General features: G+C 41.6%; 1 protein-coding gene across 5 annotated transcripts in view; it reads right to left on the bottom strand.

Annotated features, from left to right (window-relative positions):
• Positions 1 to 27,786, bottom strand: part of CYFIP1 (cytoplasmic FMR1 interacting protein 1) — an 88,534-nt gene that overhangs the window by 48,290 nt on the left and 12,458 nt on the right. For 4 of the 5 annotated variants that reach the window (XR_008462406.1, XM_054164757.1, XM_054164755.1 and 1 more), the window contains exons 2-12: positions 19,608 to 19,731; positions 19,340 to 19,429; positions 17,794 to 17,871; positions 16,745 to 16,846; positions 15,353 to 15,534; positions 13,708 to 13,804; positions 13,441 to 13,569; positions 7,761 to 7,865; positions 7,529 to 7,620; positions 6,156 to 6,273; positions 4,992 to 5,114 (exon numbers count right to left, since the gene is read on the bottom strand). Coding sequence is in view for 4 of the 5 variants with exons in the window: in XM_054164757.1 (XP_054020732.1) it covers positions 4,992 to 5,114; positions 6,156 to 6,273; positions 7,529 to 7,620; positions 7,761 to 7,865; positions 13,441 to 13,569; positions 13,708 to 13,804; positions 15,353 to 15,534; positions 16,745 to 16,846; positions 17,794 to 17,871; positions 19,340 to 19,429; positions 19,608 to 19,724 (1,233 nt within the window). In the remaining variant the exon portion in view is untranslated. Of the gene's footprint in view, positions 1 to 4,991; positions 5,115 to 6,155; positions 6,274 to 7,528; positions 7,621 to 7,760; positions 7,866 to 13,440; positions 13,570 to 13,707; positions 13,805 to 15,352; positions 15,535 to 15,932; positions 16,012 to 16,744; positions 16,847 to 17,793; positions 17,872 to 19,339; positions 19,430 to 19,607; positions 19,732 to 27,786 lie in introns of those variants that run through there. The other variant, XM_054164756.1, reaches the window with a different exon arrangement.

Here is a 27,786-nt window from a genome sequence, read left to right as displayed (position 1 = left end):
CCTAGTAGAGATGACAAAGAAGAATATGCCTAACAATTTTTCTTGAAAGCCAGCAATCCTATTCTAGCTCAAACAAATGCAATTCAGACTCAGGTAATGTATTTTAGGTTATTTTTTACTGAGCAGATACTAGCGTGCACAAAAGTTTCTTCTCCGCTTTGCACTTCAAGCATGAGAAAGACACACAGAGACCTCAGCACAGCCAAAAAAACCCCATACTGTGAAACCACCTAGCCTGCCACGGGATAGGAAGGCAAGTTGATCTACCACACTCTGGAACCATGGTCACTTACAATCAGCAGGCATTTAGGTTAGATGAAGACCCATGAAGCTGGCCTGCCAAAAAAAGCTGAAGGATAGAGTCTTGTGAAGATAAGATGGCCCCATTTTGGCTAACTGATGAAGCAGGGGTTAAATAACATAAATACTTAACTTCAGTGTAGCTATTGAGGGCCAGGGTACCTGAATAAGGACCTTTGCCTAATTAACTGCAATTTTGAAGTTGACACACCTGTCATGGATTGAGTTGAATGTGTTGCTGTTATTCATACCATGCCAGTCATGCCAGCTTCAAAAATGGAAGTGCTAACTGGAGAAAAGTATGATTGGGCTTGAAGTTCTGATTGCAACATGGAAGGCTTCCTGTTCCAGTTGCTGCTTCTGGGTTCTTGGGTGTTGGCTGCTTTTGCAGGCATGGAGGTGGAAAGGGTGGGAGTCAGGTAGCTGCTGCTTTTGGCTTCCTGTTTTATGCTGTTTGGTTTTTCCCCCTCTCTGTATTTCACGAGACTACTTCTGCAAGTAGGCTAAGGTAAGGTAATCATGTATTGTATTATTAGATTAAATTATTAGCTAGCGTATCACTGTGCCTATGATACATTATGCTAAACTCGTATCTCTTTATCTCAACCCTGAGTTGTGCATGTTACTTTTCCTCTCACTTTTGTGTTGGGGGAGCAGGCAGGTTAGCCCTTCCACTAAACCACTGCATTCCTTCTTGGCTTCTAATGTGGGGCAGCAAGAGCAGCTGTCTTACTTAAGATAGTCAATTTTGGCAGGAGACAAAAGGGTTGAGATAAATGGGAAGAGGATTCAATTAAGGCTTGTAGCTTAAGAGAGATTTATGTAAGTTATCTTTTGGTGTTTCGGGGTTTGGTTTTGGTTTTTTGGGTGGCTTTTTTGTTGTTGTTGTTTGTTTGTTTTGGTTTGTTGGGGGGAGGGTTGTTTGCTTTTTGGTTTGGTGTGAGTTTTTGTGGGTTTGTTTTGTTCTCCTTTTCCATGGCATGTTGTGTTTCATTTCTGGGGGCTGACATGCTGGGGTCCTGCATGTCCTTCCTGTGGTGCAAGCAAGAAGTAGTATAAAGCATTTTGCCCTGCAAAAGGTAAGGACAAACAAGGGTCATGGGAATAAGAAAAAGAGCCAGTGCTGCTTGCACAGTTCTTATCTCTGGGTTTGGAAGATGGCCATGGACAAACAGTGGACAAGGCAGACAGAAGGCCTCAGCAACACAAGAGAGAGAAAAAAAATATCTCCTCTCTTCCATCCAGGCCTGTGTTTCAGCCATGAGGAACAGATGCTCCCCTGTCTGGGGTGTGCTGCCTCTGGCATTGGGGAACGCACATTCCACTAACGTAGTACGAGGGTCAGCACGAGGGTGATGAAGCATGGGCCAGCACAAGCACCACCACCAGCTGCAACAACAGCTGAGACCTGGGGAGAAGACAGAGGCTGGATCCGCGATCATTTTGCAGTCAGCGCATTCATCACTGGCAATCCCAAATCTGTTGTATTCATCACTTTGAACCATCTGATTGTTTTAACTTTCAGCTGTGTCACAATCATACACAAGAAAAAGGAAAAAAAAAGAGAAGTTTCCAACCTGGCCAACTAGCCACATTCATAATTCAAATGATAGCTGGAAAACCAGACAGGTTTTTGTTGATCTTGGGTTTTTTCTTTAGTTTTCTTTGTTTGGGTTTTTTTGTGGGTGAGGTTTTTTTGTGTGTGGAGGGCGGTTTTTTGTTTTGGTTTGGTTGGTTTGTTTGTTGTTTGGGGTTTTTTGAGGGGAAGGAGAGGTATGTTTGCTAGGCTTAAAGGTATGGAAAAATAGCTGTATTATCTGTGACAACATCATCTGCACAGCATGCATTTCTCTTAAATATCGTGTTTTCAGTCACTGCAAACACAGTGTAGACTGTATGGTAGTTTTAGGTTATACCTTTAATATTTTTCACATATCTTGAACAGAAAAGTAGCAAAAGTGTAAATAAATCACTATAGGGTGTAAAAAGGAAAATAAAAATTGTTCTAAACAATTCCATTGGAGAGATAAGGAACTTAAACTGGTTGTACCAAAACAATTTCTCTTCTCACTTCTTTGCTCTGGAGAGCCACTAACTTGCTTCTGCTTGACCTTGGCTGAATTGGCTTGGCATTGTTTTGGCATTAACATTCCCCTGCTCCATTCTCCCTTCTTTTGTACAGGGGGGTCAGAGGGAGGCAGGGAAGGAGAAGCTGGTAGCTTCCCCTGGTCTTTCAACAGGGTTTTTTTTGGCGCTGTTTATCAATTGTAAATATCTGTAAATATTGTAAATACCGTATATTTGGTACACATTCATTGCATTCCATTGTAGATTTGTCTGTAAATACAGCTTTTGTTTGCTTCCAACTGAGCTGGTCTGGCAAAGTTCATGTTGGGAGGGAAATTTCAACCCACCACAGAATGTTTCTGAGCAGTATCGGGCTGATCTAATATTCATCAGGGTACATCTAGCAAAAAATCATAGTCACACTGAATTGCAATTTTCTCACACTTTGAGTTCAGTGAGCAGTACAATCTGGTTGGTATTATCTTTGTGTGTTAGATTACAGGACAATGTGAATTTGCCTCATACAATAGATTAATATTTGCACAAATTTAGCTGTTGCAAAGAACAGCACCACACCCTGTAGCCTAAGTGCTATAAAGAAGATACTGGGGAAGTTATTAAACAACGATAAAGTATTCAAGGGGTGTTATGTTGACAGCATTAAGCTGGACATCAAATGAATGCTGAAATATTTTACCTGAACATGATGCATGCAACAAGGCTCATGGATGTTAAGTGAATGCAGAAGAGAGGTAAATAAGATACTCCAGATCAGAATAAATTCTCAGTAGGAGTACAGAGAGAAGCTGAACACAAACTTGTGTGAGAGGTGCTTAAGGGAATCCACAAACATCAGAAAGATAAAGGAAAGCAGTGATAATAGGCCAAAAAAATGTGCTGCAGTCCTTAGGGAAAAAATAATTGTGGAACTAGGAGGATAAAAGACCTAAAAATGAGACATTTTCTACAGAGATATAATAAAATAGGAAGAGAGTCTGAACAAAGCATTTTACAGTAACAGAAATAAATGCAGCAAGTCTGGAAGCTGCAGAGGCCAGAACTAGATGACAGCATCTCTCAAGAAGAGAGCAAGATTTTCACCATAAAATACAATGTTGATTTGAATAAGAATGGGATAATAGAAGAAAAAGCATGACTCATCTACTGGCTTTTAAAAGAGGCAGGCAAAAATATAGAAGAGAAAGACAACTGGGTCTCTAGCTATGTGCACTGGACTTCGCTGGATTTACACAGTGCAAATGGCTTGACGCTCCCTCAAACATCAGAGGAGCAGCAAGACTGGCTTCTCACAGAGTATCTCATTTGTTTCAACCCTTCCTAGTACATGATTTGGTGCAGGTAAGTGTAGTAGTGAGAAAAGTTCAATTCTCCCCACACACACAAACCACAGCTAACTCGGTTGGAGAAGCAGATGGAAAAGGCTGTATTTTTATATGCAGAATGAAATGCAATGAATATACAGACAACATACAGTATTTATAGCATATAGAAAAATATACAGGAAAGAATGTAACACAGAAAACTCCCTCCGGAGGAGAATCCCCCTCTGGACTCTCCCCAAAACCCCATTTCCCCCTTCCTCCCTTTTTCCAAAAGGATTAAAGAGAGAAAATGGATATTAAGGGAAATTTTGTTAGTTCAAAGCAGCTGTTAAGGAAAAAAAAAAAAGTTAAGTTTTCTTATCTCATTAGTCCAAAGTCAGCACCACCAAGAACAGCAAAAAGAAAGAAGCTGCCCAGACTGACTGAACAGAAACTAAAAAACTTAAAGTTACATTCCTACTAATCTACCAGTGAAATTCATTTGGAATTATCTTTGTTTTCCTTTTTACACCAAAACATTCAGCTAGAGTGTTCAGTAGCTGTCCTTTCCTTAAAGGCACAGCCTAAAACTGTCACAGTAAGACATGTAGCTTTTATCTAAGTGCCTGCAGCTTAAAAAGGACTTCTGCACCCTCTTCTTCAATTTCAGCCTTTAGCAGTTTCTTATTGGAATAAACAATCACTTTTCTAACCAGCATGTGTTTTTAAAATAAATGCTAAATACAGAGAAACAGCTCTGCAGGTTCTTTATTTACCCTTCTTCATCCACTTCCAAATTTTCCTTTCCCCAGATTTACTTTCCTTTTGACTAAAAGCCTAATCTAAAGGCAATGGGAGATTTCCTATCCCTTTCCGTGTCTTTGGTTACATGCTTCAGTTTACTAAGCAGTGATGTCTAAACACAGCCACCTGAAGAGGTTCTAGCACTTCCTGTGTGACTGCCTGCTAATATGGACATTTAGAAGAAAACCAATGAAATTTTAGTCTACAAAACACACACATCAAAAGCAATATAAAAACACGTTGTCAAGGCTCACAAGTTTAAAGTACTGTGTGAGATAGTACATGCTACTGGATCTTCAAAGAAGCAATGTTGCTTCTAAGCTTTGTGTGCTTTCCTCCAAGAATGTGGTTTGGAGCAGGAGGAGAAAAAGCAGTGAAAGAACAAGAAAGAGGGGAATTAACAAAATACAACACATTTTTCATTCCATTAAAGCAAAGCCTGTCCAATCTCACCAAGTCACCACGTTTTCCATCAATTTTATCCCCCAGATAACATACCACTTCCATGACATGTGCACTCCACTGGGAAAGAAGCTGCAGGCCTTGGAGAGAGAGATCAAAGAGTTTCCGGTACTCTGCATCTGTTTTTTGAGCTTCCTGTCGACCAGATCCAGTCACCACCTAGATGATGATTAAACAACATAAAAACCCACCAAATCCACATAAGGACATTCTGTCTCCAGCATCCATAGACAAATTTCTATGTAATTTCTATTACATATTAAAACAGCATAATGTATCAACACCTGCATTAATACCAGCTTTTTCTTTTAGAGACTTACATAGTGAAATATTGCGGAATTTCATTCAGTAATGGAAACCACTGGCATCTAATCAATAGAATATTGCTGCAGATGAATTCAAGACACTAATTATATGTTATAATATGCTATATATTCCATATATGCATACATGTGTGCATACACATTAATTTCTTTCCCCCCCCCTTTCTGTATTTGTTTGTTAGCTAAGTTCTTAATTGTTACTTTCATTTAAATTCCTATAAGCACCCATCTGGAGTAAAAGCTAAGCAACCTATTCCAAAAGAGGAATGGCAAAAGTTCTAGGATTCACATCCTTGATAGACAAATAGATATAAGCAGAGGAATAGAACAGAATAAACCAGGTTGGAAGAGACCTTCAAGATCATCGTGTCCAACCTATCATCCAACACCACCTAATCAACTAACCCATGGCACCAAGCATCCTGTCAAGCCTCGCCCTGAACACCCCCAGTGACGGCGACCCCACCACCTCCTCTGGCAGCCCATTCCAATGGGCAATCACTCTCTCTGTGTAAAACTTCCTCCTAACCTCCAGCCTAAACCTCCCCTGGTGCACCCTGAGACTGTGTCCTCTTGTTCTGGTGCTGGTTGCCTGGGAGAAGAGACTAACCTCTGCCTGACTACAACCCCCCTTCAGGTAGTTGTAGACAGCAATAAGGTCACCCCTGAGTCTCCTCTGTCTACTGCAGTTTGTATCATGTATCATTATTACTTTAAATAGTGTAGCTATCATGCAGATACTGTGTGCTAGCCTGCAGCCAGCTTTACTTGATTCACGTGATTAAGCTTTGTCATTTACCTAGTCTGAGGTTTACCTGCTCTTCAAACTGTTAATCAGTGACACAAATTTGGTATGAATATCTCTAAACCCACACACCTCACTGTTGCTGTAACGAGCCAGTTCTGATATGAATCGCATATGGTCTTCTCTGATTTGGATCATCTGTTCACATATATTGTACTGGGGACTGCTGCTGGAAGAAGTGCATGTCCATCTGTTTCAGACAACAAAAAAAAAAACCACCAACACCACCTAAATCAGTTTAGGCAATAAACAGCATAACTGATACTGCAAAGAAAGAATCACAATGCATGACCTAAAAAAAACAAATTTTAAATTTCCTTTTCTATTTGAGGCCTTTTCTCACACTTCTGAGGCACAATCCATTAGTGATAGATTGCCCTTCTGAGAGATTGTTCAAACAGCACTTTGCCCAAGTCTTAAAAACCTTACTTTTTACTTTTCTTTTGTTTTGTTTTTGTTTTTTGGGGTTTTTTTTTGTTTTGTTTTTATAGCTGCTGTTATGAAATGCAAACTGCCATCTCTTTTCAGCAACATGCACTTGGGTACAGGAAAGAAAAATATTGAAAGGGAGGGCAGAAGTAGAAGTATAGGCTGTTAAATACATCTAGCTGCCTTCATATTGCTTTGTGTTACTCATGTTTAACTATGAGGAGCCTACATGATGCTCCCAACTGTAGGGGTGAGGAAAAAAAAAAAGGACATCATTAAATACTATCAGCATGTTATCAAGAGAAACACAAAAGACATGCTACCAAGAATGTCACATTAAACAGCCTCATGGTTTTAGTAGCTCAGTTGGCCCACTGCTGTTGGTATTCTCTTAGCAATTACATGCAGGTTATTTGTTGCTTTTTTTTTCCCTGCAGGAATTAAAATGCAAAGCACTGCATTCTAAATTCATGTATCTGCATGGAGGGAAGGTCTTGGAGGAGCATGTAAATGTTCACTAAAACAAAGTCATAACCATAGACCATGGAACCATTCATGTAAAAGCTGGCTGCATTTTCCAGCCATGCTGCTGTGCTGCACATCCAGCCAAAAAAAAAGAGAGGGGAGACAAGCTAAGTTGCTGCTCTGTGTACAATATGCACATGCCTATTTACCCATGCACTACTATTGCTCACCTTGCTTAGTAAAATCCATCATTTCTTTTAAAGAAAGTTTTGTATTTCAAGGAAAAAATAAAAATTAGTGTAAGTTAAAATTAATTTCCTCCAACTCAGGTGGTAAGAAATTAGATGCAAGAATGAGTGCAGCAGCATATAAAGGTCTTAAAACAACCTGTTTCTTTAGTTGTGTTTATTATGTCAAGTACATTAATAATAAAATACCCACACCAAAAAGTAGACCAAAGTGAAAATCTTATTAATTGTAACAGGCTACTGGGTCATTATGAAAATACACTCCAGGTCTCTGACTTTCCTCTGCTTCCTTCTCCCCCTTACCTGGATTTATTTTCCTCATAATGGGCACTGGTCTTAATGTATCTTGCAAGTTCAATCTGCATGTCACCAAACAGTGGGACAACCTGCAATTGCTGTACGCAGGGAATAAACCAGATTCAATTATTAAGCACAAATCCTGGTGAGAGGAAACCATTATTAATCCATATGAATGTCCAAAGCAATCCTTATTCTATTTAATTGTACTTAAAACATAACAACTCTTTTAACTCACCTTAAAGAACTTGTCTATCTTGGCTAAATTTATCCTTTTCTTTGCATCCAGCTTATAGATGTTACTGACACTTCCATCCATCAAGTATAATCCAAAACCCATAACCTGAAATGGGAAAAATGAAATAAATACAAAAATCAAACCTCTTTGCAAAACAACTTAAGAAGTAAAACCCTGCTGCAGTAGGATCATTCTTTTTATCAATAAAAAATACAAACAGAAGATACTTTTGAATATTTTTGTAGGATTTTTTTATTATACCTATATTAGTCTTTTTTACATTAAGTCTGATCAGTTATCCTTGAAAAAGTCTACTTGTGTTATGGGTTTAGCATACAAAAAAAATCTCACTGAAATGAAAGCCTACACTCTTTTTTAGACAGCTTTTTCTTTGACTTCCATTTTATTAAAATTCAGTATGTGCAAACTGATCTGTAACAAAATTTTAGATCTAACATCTCTGAGCTGTTGCTTTTCATAGCTTTCAACACATCTCTGAATTATACACTCAGGAGCTCAGAAGCATCAAAAAAAAAAAAATCTAATCACATTTTTTCCAACTTATCATTCAGAACAGCAAGAGATGAGCATCAGCAACTTCATGGGTTCTAAGCATGCATTTACCAAACACAAGACTAAATTTGAAAGACGTGTTGCACATCCCTGTAGGCAGAATACAAATGTTCTATGTTTCATGTATTTTTTTCATTCAGACTGCAAAGACTAGAAAAGTATTGTGAGGTTATGCAAGGAGAACATTAGAAGGGCCAAAGCACAACTAGAACTTAATCAGGCTACTGCCAGAGAAGACAACTAAAAATGGTTCCATAAATACAACAAAAGGAAGCCTAAGGAGAATCTCCATCCCCTATTGGATGAGGTGGGAAACTGTGACTATGGATGAGGGAAAGGCCAAAGTACTCAATGCCTCCTTTGCCTAAGCATGTAATACTAAGACAGTTGTTCTCCAAGCTCCCAGCCCCTTGAGCCGGTTGACAGGAACATGGAACAGAATGAAGGCCCCATAATGCAAAAGAAAATGGTCAGTGACCTACTACACCCCTTGGAAGAACACAAATCTATACAGCCTGATAGGATTCACCCAAGGGTACTGAGGGAGCTGGCAGAAGGGCTCACCAACCCACTTTCCATCATTTATCAGCAGTCCTGGCTAACTATGAAGGTCTCAGCCGACTGGAGGTTAGCAAATGTGACACCCATATAAAAGAAGGGCTGGGAGAATCCAGGAAACTACAGGCCTGTCAGCCTGACCTCAGTGCCGGAATAGGTCATGGAACAGATCATTTTGAGTGCTGTCATGCAGCTGTCATACAGGACAACCAGGCAATCAGGTCTAGTCAGTACAGGTTTATGAAGAGCAGGTCCTGCTTGATGAACCTGATCTCCTTCTACAACAAGGTGACTTAATGTATGAGGAAAAGGCTGTGGAAGTTATCTACTTAGTCTTGAGTAAAGCTTCTGACACTCTTTCCCTCACCTTTCTTCTGGAAAAACTGGCTGCTCATAGCTTGGGTGGGCATACACTTCACCAGATGAAAAACTGGCTGCATGGCTGGGGCCAAAGCATTGTGAATAGAGTGAAATCAATTTGGCAGCCAGTCACACGTGCTGTTCTTTTGTGGTGGGTTGAAAATTCCCCCCAGTGTTGAAATGCCAGACCAGCCCAGTTGGAAGCAAATGAAGCTGCATTTACAAGCAAAACTACAATCTACAATGAAATGCAATGAATATGGACAGAATACACAGTATTGGCAATATTTACAGGTATTTCCTATTTATAAACAGCACAAGAACCCCCATGGCCAAAAAACAGGGGAGCTAATAGCTTCCCCCTCCCTGTCCTCTACCCCACTGGACACAAAGGGACAAGAGAAAGAGCAGAGAATTGTTTGTTAGACATAGCCAACCCAAAGCAATGCAGCCAAGTGCAGCAAAGACACAGCAGAAGCACAAGCCAGAGCGAGGAAGCAAAAAGAGAGATAGTTAACCTAAGTTTTATGGAAGACAGCTGTCCTATGGGATTGTTTAGAACTTAGCATCATTTTCCTTTTTACACCCAATAGTGATTTATTTACATTTTACTACTTTCTGTTCAAGATCTGTGGAAAGTTTTCAAAGCATAGCCTGAAACTACCATATCTTCAATTTTCAATACTGGGGCCTCTTCTCTCAAATATCTTTATCAATGATCTGGATGAGGGGCTCAAAATACCCTTAGTAAGTTTGCAGATGACACTAAGATTGGTAGGACTGTTGATCTGCTCGAGGGTAGGGAGACTCTACAGAGGGATCTGGAGTGACTGGGTTGATAGGCTGAGGCCTGTGGCATGAGATTCAACATGGCCAAATGCTGGGTCCTGCACTTGGGTCACACCAACCCCGCAGAACACTACAGGCCTGGGGCAGAGTGGCTGGAAAGCTGCCTGGCAGAAAAGAACCCTGGGGGTGTTGGTCTACAGTCAGCTGAATATGAGCCAGCAGTGTACTCAGCTGGCCAAGGCAACTGTCAGAAATAGTGTGACCAGCAGGAATAGAAAGGTGATTGTCCCACTGTACTCAGCACTGGTAAGGTTGCACCTTCAGTACTTTGTTCAGATTTGAGGTTCTGGAACGTGTCCAAAGAGCAACAAAGGTGGTGAGTGTGGGAATTGAAGGAGATGAATTAATCACTTTTAAGCCTGAAACACAGCTTTCTGATAAAGAAACAGACATGCTCATTAAAACCTTGTGAGGCAGTAGGGTAGAGAGCAGACAAGATAAAGGACATCTGTTGTTGACCTGTGTGGTGCAAATGTTTGAAATGCTTCACCAATGGCTCTTTAAATAAGTTTTGTGTGGTTAAAGTGGAAAAATACTGCTAGAAACAAGCTTGCTTTCAACTGCTGCTAAGAGTATATAAGCTTTGTGTGTTCTCGCAATAAACGGACCATTTCTGAGCTAACTACAGGTGTCATTAAGTCATCCATATCTCAGGGGTCTGTGCCCTTAATATGCCACAGGTGAGGGATCTAGAGCAAAAGTTTTGAGGAGTGGCTGAGGGAACTGGAATTGCTTAGCCTGGAGAAGAGGCGGCTCACGGAAGACCTTATCACCACCAATTGTAGCAAGGCTTAGGGCTCGGTCTCTTCCTCTGATGAACAATCATCATAAAATGGCTTAGGTTGGAAGGGACCTTAGAGACCACCTACTCCAACCATTCTGCCATGGGCAGGGACACCTCTTAACTAGACCCAGTTGCTCAAGGCCTCATCCAACCTGGCCCTGAACACCCCCAAGGTGGAAGCAAATGATGGAACAAGAGGAAATGGCCTGAAGTTATGCTAGGGGAGGTTTAGGCTGGATATTAGGCAAAATTTCTGCACTGCAAGGGTTGTAAGGCACTGGAACAGGCTGATGAGGTAAGTAGTGGAGTCACCACCCTGGAAATAATTGAAAGTTGTATAGATGTAGTGCTACAGGACATGGTTTAGTAATGACAACAGTGCTGGTTTAGAAGTTGGACTTGATCTGAAAGACCCCTTCCAACCAAAATAACTCTATGATGCTTCACTTTGGTCCTCACAGAGCTTTCAGAAGCTAAATGCTAAAGGGACTCAAAATATTTGTCTTCAGGTAAATTTTCAATTCTTACTCTATAACTTTACTGCAAGACACGTAGTTGATAATATCAACCACACTTCATGTTGCACAGCACCTTCTTATTACATGTACATATTCTAGCTAATAAAATTTACTTACTAATCTTAATTTTAAGCTGCTTCTTCCCTGAAGTCTTTGAAAGGCCAAAAATGCCTTGATATGTCCAAACATATGTCCAAACTGGAGAAATCCCAGATGACGAAGCTGGCCAACATGGTACCCATCCACAAGAAGGGCTGGTTGGATGAGCCAGGGAATTACAGGCCTGTCAGCCTGACCTCAGTGCCAGGAAAGATTATGGAGCAGGTCATCCTGAGTGCAATCACACAACACTTAGAGGATGGCCAAGGGATCAGGCCCAGCCAGCATGGGTTTAGGAAGGGCAGGTCATGCGTGACCAACCTGATCTCCTTCTATGATCAGGTGACCCGCCTGGTGGATGTGAGGAGGCCTGTGGATGTAGTCTACCTGGACCTCAGCAAGGCCTTTGACACCGTTCCCCATAGCAAACTCCTGGCCAAGCTGTCAGCCCATGGCTTGGATGGGAGCACACTGCGATGGGTTAGGAACTGGCTGGAGGGCCGAGCCCAGAGAGTGGTGGTGAATGGTGCCACATCCAGCTGGCGGCCAGTCACCAGTGGTGTGCCCCAGGGATCAGTGCTGGGCCCCTTGCTCTTTAACATCTTTATTGATGATCTGGACGAGGGCATCGAGTCCATCATCAGTAAATTTGCTGACGACACCAAGCTGGGGGCAGGAGTTGATCTGCTGGAGGGTAGAGAGGCTCTGCAGAGGGACCTCGACAGGCTGGGCAGATGGGCAGAGTCCAATGGCAGGAGATTGAACACATCCAAGTGCTGGGTTCTGCACATTGGCCACAGCAACCCCATGCAGAGCTACAGGCTGGGGTCAGAGTGGCTGGAGAGCAGTCAGGCAGAGAGGGACCTGGGGGTGCTGGTTGATGGTAGAGTGAACATGAGCCTGCAGTGTGCCCAGGCAGCTAAGAGGGCCAATGGCATCCTGGCCTGCATCAGGAACAATGTGGCCAGCAGGAGCAGGGAGGTCATTCTGCCCCTGTACACTGCACTGGTTAGGCCGCACCTCGAGTACTGTGTCCAGTTCTGGGCCCCTCAGTTTAGGAAGGAGGTTGACTTGCTGGAACGAGTCCAGAGAAGAGCAACAAAGTTGGTGAGGGGTTTGGAACACAAGCCCTACGAGGAGAGGCTGAGGGAGCTGGGGTTGCTTAGCCTGGAGAAGAGGAGACTCAGGGGTGACCTTATTACTCTCTACAACTACCTGAAGCGAGGTTGTAGACAGACGGATGTTGGTCTCTTCTCCCAGGCAAGCAGTACCAGAACAAGAGGACACAGTCTCAGGCTGCACCAGGGGAGGTTCAGGCTGGATGTTAGAAAAAAGTTCTATACAGAAAGAGTGATTGCACATTGGAATGGGCTGCCTGGGGAGGTGGTGGAGTCGCCATCACTGGAGGTTTTCAGGAGAAGACTTGATGGGGTGCTTGGTGCCATGGGTTAGTTGTTTGGGCGGTGTTGGATTGGTTGATGGGTTGGATGCGATGATCTTGAAGGTCTCTCCCAACCTGGTTTATTCTATGTATTCTAACATGCTTTATACAAATTTGCCAGATATCTAAAAACAGACCATAGGAGTTCCTTTCTGTTGGCATCATACTTCATAGAAACAACTCCATGAAATTAGTCTCCTAACATGACTGCAGTTCAACTGAGTCAACTTTGATTTATGAATAACAAAAATGGATTAGAAATTTCCTAAATAGGTTTTGCATGTAATACAATAAAAAGACAATAGAGAGAAGGAGGGGGGGGGGGGGGGGGGGGGAAAGGCAATTATTTGAGTTATTTGGTTAATTTGGTTCCATTTAAGAAACAAACAAAAAACCACACACACATCTCAAACAACAAAAACCCCCAAAACCCATAATTCAAATGTTCATGTTCCATCTCAGGCATTCTTTAACTTTGTACCAAAAGTTTGTACCTACTTTCAAAAGCATATGTTTCTCACTGGGTGTTAGATACATTTTGTTTTCATAGTAGTCCACACACAAATTTACAATATCTGCAAGCAGCTCTTCATAGCCAACAATCACCTCCAACTGCTGCTGTAAAGACTGCAGGGGTGGGGAGAAAAAAAAGTATTAGTTAACTAGTTACACTCCCTTGGGAACAAGAGCTACTATCGAACAGGAAGAGTTTTAATGTGGTTTGTAAAGCATTAGGTACTTTGCAAAGTGACAATTAAAGCTTACTTGTGTTATCTTGTTGTGGTTGGCAAGGAACATGGAGAGGTTCTGGGATTCCTGAATGGACTGAGGATCTGCCATTTTCCGTAAGAACTGAGCAGCTCTTTTAAAACAGAAAGAAAAACAGTACTTCCCTTCAGCAGGACTGCCTGGTAGCAAATCTGTCCCCTCTCAGTAGAAACACGCTCATCCCCAGATCTGCCAGGGAAACTGTAAGGTATCAGCAGATCTTTAAGTCCCTGTACAATGGCATTCATTCACTGCTCATACAAGATTTTCAACCTCAGTGCATCTCCCACCTCCAAACTCCTGAATCAAGTGGAAAGAGAACTTGGCAGACATAGCCAGTACTTTTCTACCACAGCTTTATGAATACATAGAATACATAGAATAGAATACATAGAATAAACCAGGTTGGAAGAGACCTTCAAGATCATCGCGTCCAACCCATCAACCAATCCAACACCGCCCAAGCAACTAACCCACAGCACCAAGCACCCCGTCAAGTCTTCTCCTAAAAACCTCCAGTGATGGTGACTCCACCACCTCCCCAGGCAGCCCAAGCAAGTTATCAAAACACAGGCTATAGACTCAACAAATCCATGTCAAGAGTCTGTTACATAAAAGATAAAGGGAAGGCTTTTTAGGAAAATAGCCAAAAAGGAAGGTGAAAATTCACTATATGAGAGAGACAGCCTTAATTTATCCCAAACTGTTTGCCAATTCCAAATCCTTCAATAAACCCTAGTTAAAAGACCAAATCCAATGCAACCTAAAAACCTTAGGGTGTATCCCTCAACTGATGGGGGCAGCAATGGTTCTATAGACCCAACACACGCCACAACCCAGGACAAGTCAGCATTCCAGAAAACAGGATTTGTCCTCCAGAATTATGCCTCCAAAGGAAACAACACACACACCCCAAAACACTAAAACAATAAAACCAAATCACAAGCCAAGTAGGCTAAAGAGGTCTCCAGGTACAACAACTACAAAAGGCAACTACTAGGAGACATAGAAATGACATTTCATATAAGTGAAAACAGCATAGATAAAACAGGTGTTACAGCTGACACAAAGAATGTGTTTCCCTGCTGCTCTGACCTCCATATTTAATGAAAGATACCAAATACCATCTGGCAGCTCAAGCACATAACTTGGCCACTGGTATATCCCAACCCTCCTATCCTCCCTGCTACACCTGTGGTCATGATTACCTTGAAGGGCAAAGCTGAAGTGTCTTGAGAACAAGAGTGACAACTTTCAGCTACAAATGTCAAAAATGGATGCCATAAATAGCATAGAACAGGCACCTGTGACCAGAAAGCCAGATTCCTCTCAAAAAACAAAGCTTTACTGAGGAAATTTGATTCATTATGTGTAGTACACACCAAGACAGAAGCATTTGATAAGCTTGGCATTAAAAGGCAGAAGAACTTTTCTGCTGCTCAAAGAACAGCATAAAGCAAACATTTACTCAAACTGCCTAACTGCAGCCAATTCATCCCTAGTTTGAAGGTGATGCTCCACACTTGAAGGGGCTACTTTTGAAGAGGAAGTTGTCAGGAAAAGAAAGGAACTGCTGCCATCTCGTGGGAGGTCTGAATCTTGGCAGCACAAACCCGGGGTCCTGTTGCTCCTCACTGCTTACCGCTTGTAGGCTGAATGGTCGTTCTTTACACTGCACTTCATGTTTTTCAACTCATCCAGCACTGCAAACATGTTGATGAATTTGCCCAGCGTGATCAGGTAGGCTTCAGACACAAAGTCCTTCCTCCTCTCTGCGTGGCACAAGCGTCTCACTTCCCCACAAAATCGTTCAATCGCATTTCTCTAACGGAGAAAAGAGAAGAAACAGGGAATAAAAGCTATGACATTTCCTTGAAAGTAGTTTCACCCCGTAACTGAAGCTGGTCCAATAAAAAGCACTGCTGAAGCAGAAAAATGTTTACAGCATGCAAGGCTAACAAGGCATCAGCTCAGACTTTCCAGTTCCACCTCTGTTTACATGCTACAAGTGTCACCAGTGATTTTTGCCACAGAGTTGCCTGACACAAGGGGCAAGGTTCTTGTTTTCAAACTAAAGTATTAAAGTTTAAAATCCCTTGGAAACAAGTGGTTTTGTCTTTAGTGAGAAAGCGTATATGCATTAAAAGGCAGATTATAGGTACATTGTCTTAAAACAATAAACCCCACAGCACACAGATTAATAGCAGTACATGCCAACTCACAAAGTCATCTCGCCACATGTTTGAGGGCTTATTTCCAAGTGCATATCAGGGTCATTTGAGATGGAGATGACAAGTACAATAAAGACAGCAACTTGGAATGTAAAGAGGATTCTGTTCTGAGTTTAGAACAAAAGGAGATTGTTTGTAGTCAGTAAGATCCAACAGTTGGGGAAGACAACAGGAAATAATTATATTTCATTCAGTCTCCTCTTCCTGTATTCTTTGAGTCTCATAGGCTTGAGCTTCTCCAGCTCCCTCCAAATAATGCCTGGAAACATCTTCAGTCCATTGAACCAAATGGCAACCTGCCAGAATGGGAGGAGAGAGCAACACAGGCTGCTATTCTCCAGCGATCACATAGCTCTGGTGACTGTGGGGTCACAACAACTGGGTGAGCTTGACTCAAATATGAATTTCCATAGCAAAGCTGCACCTGTTGCTCTGTTGTCCAGACTTCTGGAACTCTTACTCCCCAACAAATCATTTCTGTGCTGAGATGCCTTTATGTATACCTGTGAAATGTATTGTATTTCTATTTCCTTTCTTCCTCAACTGCTAGATATCTCTGTCCCCATGTGCTACACAAGCACCATATGGAATTACCTTTGATCTTTGCTGAGAGTCTTAACAGAGATCACCTGAAGTTTTTAAGACAGACATTAGAAATTCAGCCCTTCTGAGACAATATATGCAGGGATTTTTTCGAAGTATAATGACTAGGTTGAGTATCCAAGCACACAATATCAAGCATACAAAATAGGAACTAAAAAAAATACAGGTCTATCGAAAAATCTTGTTTCCATTCCTCTTACCTGAAAATACATAAAATTCATCAGTTTTGTGACTTCTGGCTCCAGAACTTCCACAGTTTTCTCATAAATCTCTACTCGATTAGGCTGCTCATTGCACTTGACCTGAGGATAATTACAGACATCATTACGCTTGGAACTTCCATTCATAAAGCCTCAGAAAATGAAATCCTCAGCAAATTATTCTCCTAAGGAGACAAACTGAAGGCACACATTTCTGAGATTTGTAACTTCATGCTAGTCTTCTAAGCATAATTGTGTGTGTGAGGGGAAAAAAAAAATTCTGATTTTTCTATTGCCTTACAGCAAAAAAAAAAAACCACACAATTTTCAAAACACCTCTGCAAGGTTAGGACAATATTCTTTCCACATTAAGCCACTTGCTTAAAATCATGCAGTAAAATAGGGGCCAAACTAGAAATTAGAACACATTATCTGACTTCTCTAAATATCTGAACCACAGGACAAGCTTTCCTTGCATTTCAGTACAAAAACCTATTACATTACAGTTCTCTGATGCATCTTAATATTCTTCCCACCCCATACCTGTCTGAGAATGGTTGTACATTTGAGGCCCAACTGTCACTTATGCACTGCTTTATTTTCATATACAGATCAAGAAAACACTATGTAGTGCTGACATTTAGGAAGTTACTACCCAGGATGTCTAAAAACTTAAATGTTTAAGCTGAACATTAATTGTAATGTGCTATGCTACTAGTTAATACTTAAACCTGTCCTGAATTTAAGTTGGAGAGTTGGAAGGATTCATTCTTTTGAATTACATTTTTACTTTAAACAGATCCACCAATCAAATATTTTTCTTCTAGAACACATTACTCCCATACTAGTCTTAAACTTCAGTAAAACTGTCACAACACCCATGAGGTATTGTTATAGATGCCTTATCAAAGAGCCCAGCTGTTCCTCCAGCGCTAAAAGAGTCTAAGCAGACTAAATTTCAGAGCTAATTGGCAAAGCTCTCTATGCAATTCCACACCAAGACAAGACAAGCTCACACACTGCATGACAGTTTAATTTTCATTCTTTACCTGAGGAATAGCTCTTGAGCAGCTTCTCCATGTGTATAACATTACTGCATATTCTTGACCTTCTTCTAGCATTTCATTCTGTAAGAAATACACTCAATATAATTAGGCTTTGTAATAAAAGAAAGAGTTAAATCCACTTGTCTTCTATCACTCTGAACCTTTGTCCAAACAGGTGTATTTCTCTAACCAGAACGTATGCATACAAGCACACATATAACAGACTGAGTGATACATAATACTGTAGGTGTGAGAAGGAAGTTCTTCACCATGAGAGTGGTGAAGCCCTGGATTGGGTTGTCCAGGGAGGTGGTTAAGGCCCCGTCCCTGGAGGTGTTTAAGATCAGGCTGGATGAGGCTCTGGTCAGCCTGATCTAGTGTGGGGAGTCCCTGCCCATGGCAGGGGGGTTGGAACTAGATGATCCTTGTGGTCCCTTCCAACCCTGACTGATACTATGATACCAATAATTCATAGGCACAGCTGGCAGATTCCATGTATTAGAGTTGACCATCTACTGACATCTAGTTTGGCTATAATCCAGCAGCTCAAAGGAAATAAATATCAGTTTTACCTCAGTCACTTGTTTTAGCACCCAGCCTAACCCTGAGGGAATTCACATTGTCTTCCTATCACATAGGATAACAAATACCTATCAGATCACTAATCAACAATTGTGGCAATTATGCTTACTTACTGACAAAAATTAGTATCTCCACAAATAGTTTTGTTGTTCTTTTCCCCCCAAACTACAGATAGTATGATTTAAAAATACAAATAAAAATGCTAATCTGACAGAGGGAGGGTGGTGGAGTGATGTTTGTCTTGGTGGTGGGTTGTTTTTTGGTTGTTGTTTGTTTTTAAACTTAGGCACTGAAGGTGCAAGGGTCAAGGATAAAAGAGCTAGAACATGAAGAGTAGAGATCCAACCACACCCAAATAATCAAAACAGGACCAGGGGTCACCAATTTTTAAAGCAGACTGGTGTAAATTTACATGATTTCCTGTAGCATATAATCAGGTGCTTAATCTGTCTATTCCACCATTTTTGAACTGGCCTCTATAATGACAAGGCACATTATTCCTCATTTTCCAAGACTGCCATAAAATGACAAGTTCATTACAGATCAGCATTGGCAACCTGCAAGTCCTCTTGTATCCCACAAGAGCTAGACCACCAGCAGAGATGGAGTTAGCAGCTTCTGTTGCGGAATTGTGAGAAAGCCAACAGAAATGTTTCAGCACCGCTAAGCTGACAAATATTGGGAATTGAAAAGATGGAAGGTCAATACAAGTAACTCGCCCCAGAGTACCGGAAAAATGCACAATGAAAGCAGGAAAATTCTGAGCAACACTGGTTGACCAAGAAGGCAGACAATTTTCTAATTTATCAAGAAGTACACATGGGAAAAAAGAACAGCCACACACTTTTTCATCGTATTGACCCCTGGAAGTCTTGCTTTTTGATTTTCCATAATGGACTACAATAAGACACATTTCTCTCCTTTTATTCCATGTAACATGGAAGTATATACCTGAATATCTACTTACCATGCTAGAATGGACTGTAGCCTGCTCAATGTATCTTGCAATGCCAGTGACAAATGCATTTCTGTCTTCAAAATTAGTATTAAAGTTTGGCTGCAGAGAAAGCGAAACATAGAATTAAATCTTCGGTAGGGAAAAGAATTTTTACATATGGTGCAAATGTAAACATACCTTGGGTTTGAGGATTTTTGTTTGTTTGGGGTTTTTTAAAGCACATCCTATTTTTCTTAACAATGGGAAATGAAATTTTTCTCCTACAAGGACAACACACCTGGTAAAGCAGAGATGATGGTGGGGGTTCAATGCATGGTTGCTGATCTGGCAATGGTAATTCTTCCAAGAGATCCACATTGGACAAGGCATCCTCCAGTGTTACTTGAGCAGTCATTTTGCACCTGATTAAAAAAAATACATACATACAGATATGTATACACATGTAATTTTTTATGTTATTATATACACTGGGGGGGGGGGGAGGGAGAGAGGGAAGAAGAATAATATAAACATATTAAATATAGACTAATGTTGTGGGAAATGTGCAGTTTCCCCTCAACCATAATGGAAGGGAAACAGTCACACTGAAACCCTAGATTTTTAGGGCTGACATCCTTCTCCTTCGTTTTATGAGTTGAGAAGTATTTCTCTTCCTTCACTGCTGCACACCAGGAAAGACCAAAACTAGAGAAAAGGATGACCTCTAATGCTCAGTTCTGAGCTGATGTGTCTTCAAACTTTCATACACAGATACTACTACTAGCCCATCTTCAGGAAAGCTGGCTGTCAAAAGCTGCCAACATTCTCCAGTGTTTCAAGTCCTAGGGCATCCAGATCGGCTTTGATCAGTTAGTGACAGAGAAACCCCAAACCCCTCAGGGTCACAGCAATCTCCATACACCTCTGACTACTGCCTCAGAGTTTTGAGGTGCCACTGTGTTTCTGAGCCAAGCACAGTAATGAGAAGAAATTTTAGGAAAAAAGCATCAAATGGAACATCTCAATAATCCAATTCTGTATAATGGTTTACTCATCTGTATAACAATTTATTCAGTGGAGTAAACAATTCCTCATTTTTAAGGTAACACCTTAATGAAGCTTTCTTTTTTTTCCTACAGGGTGCTACAAGTTATTTTCCCTGACTTGCCAGACCAAAATAATGTACCTACTACAAAAGGAGCAGCTGAGCACTGCCCTTGGCTCTAACACAAGGACAAGAACACCAAGCATTTGCACCCCAGAGGAGTGGGCCCCTGCCTGGCACACGTCATCCCCACATGCAGGAGGGGAATGAGCAGATTGCGCCACAGCTTTGCTGAAAGCTCACCACAAGAGAGCTGGAATGGGCTAGCAATCCTACCACTTGCTGCACTTTCAGTGCAGAAAAACTTCCTCACTTTCTCTTACCTAATTATGGTTTCCTGGGGAAAGCCCCAGAGGAATAGCAGCTTTACATCCAAGAAAGGGCACAGATGACCAAAAGACCTGCACAACCCAAAACAATGGGAAGGAAGCAGCCAGAAGCGATTACCCATCTACCTTCAGGGACCAACCCTGTATCCTGAACCACTGCTGCAAAGCAAACATACCACATATGTAGAGAGCTCACCAACAACTTTAAACAACCACTGGAAATGTCCAGGGGGCGTGTTTCTTGACACCCATGCCCAAATTTTGCTCCAAGCCTGCCTGAGCCTGTGAGTTTTTGTTAAAATAAGCAAACAACCACCCATATTATGCAGTTTGTGCTCCCTGCTGAAAAATGAGGAAGAACTGGACTGACAGGAGTGCTGGCAGGCACATCTGTGCTGGGATGCTTGCCCAACACCTGCCTACACCCATCTCAAGTGCCATCACAAGAACCACAGTTATTCTCCAATTAGAGAGGAGCAAAAAACATGGGGCATCCTCCCTTCAATAAATAAACAAATGCCAAAAAAATTCCACACCTGGGCAAAAGTCCTCTGAGGAGGTCAGGCTTCCAACAGTTTTACCCCAGAGAGTTTCCAAAACATCAGAGCATTTCAAATAAATAGTATTTTCTTTTTTGGTCTGACAGATCAAGCTTTAGCTAAAGCAGAAAATAACACGCAATTTTACATAGGTCCGTTTAACTGAAAGTCACCTTCCAGCTTGAAACTCTTCCTGCTCTTAGCCTCTCTACCAAAGTAGTAGCACCTGGTTGTGCAGCTGCTCTGGGGCACGCTGGTGGTGGAACTCAAGGACCCATAGCCCTCTCCCCACTGACCACAGGGCAGGCAAAGGGCCACAAAGCACCAGCTACAAGCAAGGACATGCTACAAAAAAATATTTCACTCATGGTTCAAACATCTTGTGAGCAACGGCTGCCCCCTCTACACCAAGAATCACTGCTCTTATCTATCAATGAATGCAAGGAAAGTGTCAGCTCCCTCTCACCAATGCATAGATCTTCCTCCTCTTCCTAAAACGTTTTCCACTAATGACTCAGCCCCTGCTGCAGGAGAGAGCCAGGCGTTCACAAAAGCCAGGCTCATTTCCTCAGCACTACAAGAAAATGTTCTGAAGATAAGGCTTTTAATCTCCATACCTGCTATTTTAAAAAGGATATCTGCATGCTTTGGGGCTTAATATCTGCTATTGCACAAGGGTTATCCTCTAGTAGCAGCTTTCTGTGCTCATTAGACTATCCATGGATTTGTAAAATATTTTTAATGCTATTTTGATACTATTTTAAAGTACAAACCAAAGCATAAGCCAAACTGAAATCCCATCTCATGCTGCTATCTAATAGCACACATCTAGAAAATACCTGTTAGCAGGCCACAGACACAAGGGCAGAAACAAATCTTCCTGCTGCCTTCTGGATTGTGAAAAGGAATATAGGAAGGTGCATTATTCCAAGCCCCTCAGCATGATTTCCCAAAGACAGATCAGCATTTTTCTGAGCCAGAAAAACATAAGCAATTGGGTGCAGATAGTTACAAAAGACTTTTTGCTTTATGGTCGCTCTCTGACTGCTCCACTTTGTATTTTTGCCAAAGGCATCTGCATGTCTGGTGTTTCCTTGGCCAAGTTCAACGCTCCTGCTGAGCTTTTTACTCTCATACCTAGCAAGACATGAAAGAGGAAACAACTCCTTCCTGCCCAGCTTTGGCAAGTCTGCAAACATTACAAGGGCATGATTTGCACTTCCTTTCTGACCCCTCAAGAAGCAAGCAAGAGGAGGTTTGACAATGCCAGTGGTGGGAGGACAGACAAGGTTCATCCACCCTCACACCATATTAGCTGGGAGACAACATCCTACAGCCAGGAAGCATTACTGCACAGTCCTTGCCAACCCCTCACCTGATGTGAAAGCTCTGGGAACAAGGCAGAAAAGATTTTCTTGAAGTTTTTTTGTGTGGTAGGTTGAGAGAGGGCTTAGCTCTCTCTCCTCCACAGAGTAAGAAACCACAGCTAACTCAGTCGAAGAGCAAGCTATATATTTACAAGCATATATGGAAAGCAGGTTATATATAACACAATATATACAGGTATATATACAGTGGATGTGGTAAATAGAATCTCTACCATGGCAAATCCCACGAACAAGCAAGAAACTCTACGTTTCTTGGGGATAGTGGGATTTTGGAGACTGCACATCCCTGGATACAGTCAGATTGTGAAACCTCTGTATGATGTGACTCGAAAGAGGAACAGTTTCCACTGGGGACCTGAACAACAAGCAACCTGGCTGGTGAATAGTAGAGGTTCAGTGAACCGAGCTGGACCAGCACATTCAGATCGGCTACAGAAAGTAGAAGGTGATAGAGTCCCTGTGTCCCTGTTTCCCTTTTCTTCGCTTCGTCTGCGGAGAGACAAACTGCTTTCCATTTTCTTGATTTTGGATTTTCTTGGACTTCTGAATCATCTACATCTGAGTATAGCCGGAATGGACTATGAACTTGACTTGCAAACTGTAAATATTGTTCTGGATTGGATGGACAGTACGAACAGCCAATGAAATTGTTTAGAAAGGGGTGGACTGTGGTCGTTTGAGGCTGTGCCTTTAAGAACAAACACTGCTGGAACACACTGGCTAATGTTTTCGGTACTAGAACCAAAACATTCTGATATTCTAAACGAATTTCATTGGTTGATAAACAAAAATTCAGCTTTAGATTGTAGAGCAGTTGGAATTTTATTTTTTTTTCCTCAGTTCAGTTTGGTTTGGGAGTTGGGGGAGTTGGAGGTTTCAGCCTGTTCTCCCTGCCTGCTTCTTCTGCGAACTGCTGGAGTTGGCCTTCAGATAAGCAAACACTAATCCTGCATGGGCTTTTGAAGCTTGCTAACAACTCTTCTCCTTAGTAACTTGCCTTTCTCTCTCTCTAACCCCTTTTTGGGGAAAAAGGGAGGTGGGGGGGGGGAGAGAGGGGGTTCCAAGGAGGGGATCCCTCCCTTGGGGAGGGATTTTTGTTGTGTTATTTCTCTTTGCTGTGTATTTCTGTGTATATATTGTAAATACCTGTATATATTGTGTTATATATAACCTGCCTTCCATATATGCTTGTAAATATATAGCTTGCTCTTCGACTGAGTTAGCTGTGGTTTCTTACTCTGTGGAGGAGAGAGAGCTAAGCCCTCTCTCAACCTACCACATTTTGCCATTTCTTTTATGCTGTAGTTCCAGTTCTGAAAGACAATGGCTGTTTCTAATGAACGAGATGGAGGGCTGGAAAAACTGTTATTTTTTTTCCCCTCTTAAGTCTCACTAAACTAAAAAAAAATCCCAAGACATAAAATTGGAGAGTTTTGCCTCTCTAAGAGTCATTTACTCTGACTTCTTACAGTTGAAATTACTGGGCAGGAGAGCTAATACTTTAAGGGACAGATTAAAACACTGTATTCATACTGATAACAACAGTTATAGTAGTAAAATTACCAAACCTGTGATAACTACCTTAGTGAATTCCTAAAAATGCTGTGTTTTCAGCTTTGTATCTACCTGGGATTTTTCAGGATTAATTTTCTCAGGTGGAAGACATGTAAGGATTAGTCCTGAAATAATCCTCCTTTTTCCTCTTGCTGTCTTTGTATCTTGACTCATCATTACAGAACTGAAGTGAAAATGCACTCCAAGAACACGATCTAATTAAAAATGTTCATTATCTGGCATCTTCTCTTTCTCTTCCTGAGAATCACATACACCAGCAAGCTGGTTTGCCAAATATTGGTGTTTGATGAGCACATTCAGCTTTCCAAGCAGAAGACAGCACCTTCTGTGCCGATTCTCAACTCCTTTTTCTGGATTTCATTGCAAGAAAATCCCTTTCTCCTTCACAATACATGCTTCGGCCTCACAGTGCCAAGCCCCACCATGTCCAAGGATCAGTGGTATCAGTCACAGGGTCTTTTAAGGAACCTTTGGGTATGTAAGTTTACAATCACAATCTTACATTAAGGTATTCTTTTTCTTCAGTTCTGAAGGAGGTGAGCACCATATAAGCCTGACCTGCTCAGAAAAGCTTGTGCTTCACAGAAGTTCACTGAGCTGCCTCTGTCACATTTTGGTCACACAGAAAAACCCAAACAAAGAACAACAAAAAAACCAAACAAAACCCCCCACCAGATCTTGAAGGTCCTTTGGCATCATTTACATTTTGATTTAACTTCTGAGATGTACAATTATTGAAATGTATTCAGAGCTGATGTGCCAGTCTTTTTTATAAGTCATAACTCTGCACAGTTCTCTGTCACGCAACTGTACCCTAAGCAGTGCCCTGCTCACAACACTGCTTTTGTAGAGACACCATTCCCACACACCCATCCTTACAGAACAATGGCAAAGTCTTTGCAAAAGATCTGTATTCTTAACTTCCATTATGTATCTGTCAGCCTTGCTCTTATAAGCATTTGAGTGTTTGGAAAAAAATTATGAACAGAAGCAAGTTATGAAGAAAAAAAGGTTTTTTGGACATAACCAGAAAAAATACTAGAAGAAACAATTTTTTCAAAACCAAACCAGAAGGTAAGGACTGAGAAAGCAGAGAATAAAGAGCATGAATTTCATAATCACTGTAAGAGAAGACTGCTGTGACACTGTTCAGCTCTCAAGCTCAAACATTAAAAAAATTAATAATCCCTAAATTCTGGAGTAAATTCTAAATTCTAGGACAAAACATTTTGAGTTTCTAAGATTTCTTCCAGTGGCACAGTTAATCAGGTCAGATTATTTACCAAAGAGTGGATCAAAAGACAACTCGGTCACACAGTCTATAAATAGCTGAAACAGGAAAACGATGCTGGATGATAGCAGATAGTTGTTCTGTGTGTTCAGCAGCAGTGCACACAATCCTACAGATGTAACTTGTAGCTAGGAACCAAGTTAAAAAAATATATATATTTGAAATTAGTAAAGCAAATGAACTTTGGTAATTGTAGGTTTCTTGAGACCTTGTAATAAATGCAGAAATTACCATATAGTTCCTCTTCAGGCTCTGCCACAATCATTTGGCCATGACTTCCCCAGAAATAACCTCTAATGGCCTTAAGCATGCATACAGCTGAACTGTAAAAAGAACTGATGGCCAACATAAAAGGTGCAGCCTCAAATAGCTGGGTTTGCTGACATCTGCTCACAGATGAGAGCCCTCCACAACAAAAATTATCACATTAAATTCTATGGCTGTGTTAGACAAGGTCAGGAGATGATGAAGATGGTATCATGTTATCAAAAAATATTTTTCAGGAAGTCAAAAAAGCATATTGAGTATCCTGAAAATATATAGGAAAGGAACAGCAAGTTTCTCCTCAGAGTGGCTGAGGGAGCTGGGATTGTTTAGCCTGGAGAAGAGGAGGCTCAGGGGTGACCTCATTGCCCTCTACAACTACCTGAAAGGTGGATGTGGCCAGGAAGGGGTTGGTCTCTTCTCCCAGACAACCAGCACCAGAACAAGAGGACACAGTCTCAAGCTGCACCAGGGGAGGTTTAGACTCGAGGTGAGGAGAAAGTTCTTCACTGAGCGAGTCATTCGTCATTGGAATGTGCTGCCCAGGGAGGTGGTGGAGTCACCGTCCCTGGAGGTGTTCAAGAGGGGATTGGACGTGGCACTTGGTGCCATGGTCTAGTCATGAGGTCTGTGGAGACAGGTTGGACTCGATGATCCTCGAGGTCTCTTCCAACCTTAGTTATACTGTGATACTGTGAAGTACGTATGCTGTTTAAATTACTTGCAAATTGGCATTACACGCTGGATGAAGACTGTCAGGTGACCATTCCCACAGGAAACAAATAGCATAATTCAGCCCTTTAATTTAAAAACAAAATACATCAGTAAATAAATCAGTATCAGAGAGTATCAACAGCTTTACTGATGTAAACCATTACATGGAGGCATTCACTTTATGTCAACCCTTTCTCTCCTTTTGGAAAAAGGAGTAGCAACATTAAATGCCATAGCTGACAGGCATTTTTCCCTTTGCATCACTCAAAGATTTGACACCCTGGGAACACCTGAGTAGCCTCACCTTGAAATCTTTAAAGGTTTAACAATCACATAACCATCAGAGCAGTAAATCGGCAGTCTAAGCACTTCAGACCTGGTGGGTTGCAGCAGGTAACACAGTGACAATTTCCAAGCGTACTTTGCACCCTGGTAAGATCAGGTGATGGACACAATGTGTCTATTGCTACCACATGTTCATATTGTGCCCCAGAAGGTAAACTTCCATGGAAAACAGATGACAACTTTGAAAGGGAAAGATCTTAGGAGTGAGCTGGCAATGCCATGGAGAGAGAAGCCCTCCCCAGAATCAGTATCACGCACAAAGGTGCAGCAGCCAACCCTACTGCGCTGAGCACTCAAATTGATAAGGCAAACAAAGGCTCATCTCATTTAGGTAACAGCTCAGCTGCTTGTGGAACATATATTCCTTTATCATTAACCTCTGATAAAAACAGCCAAGCAAACTATGATAGAAAAAAATAACATAACCGATCTGGAACTTTTCCAGCCTAACTTCAGCTGAATTACCAGAATGTCCCCAGTGGTTCGGGAGTGAAAGAAGTATCTTTGCTCAGCTGTCAAGCTGCCCCGGCATGAAGAACTGCAGTATGTCAGTAGACGAAAAAGAGATGGATGAAATAAATTTCCTCCACTTATTCATCTCACTTTTTACATAAACTCTGAAAATGTGTGCTGAAAAATGAGGCACACACGATCTGTTCCTGAATGAACCACCAGCTGTCCCCACAGCAGCAACAGTGGAGTAAATCTCTCTTGAGGTCCCATTCTCTTTGAAACAACCCACCTACGACTGCTTTCTCTTCTAACACATTCCTTCCCTCCCGCCCCAAACACACACACTACCACCTCCAGCTGCACTTGTCCCAGGCAGGTGGGAAAAGATAAATTGGCCAAGAGTTGAGCCATGCTGAATCTCATGATGAGAAGAGTCAGAGAAGTAGCAGCACTGCTGACCTTCCACTGTAATTA

Source organism: Dryobates pubescens, chromosome 10, assembly GCF_014839835.1.
Source record: "Dryobates pubescens isolate bDryPub1 chromosome 10, bDryPub1.pri, whole genome shotgun sequence".
Taxonomy (NCBI): Eukaryota; Metazoa; Chordata; class Aves; order Piciformes; family Picidae; genus Dryobates; species Dryobates pubescens.
This window is presented reverse-complemented; position numbering and strand designations above follow the sequence as displayed.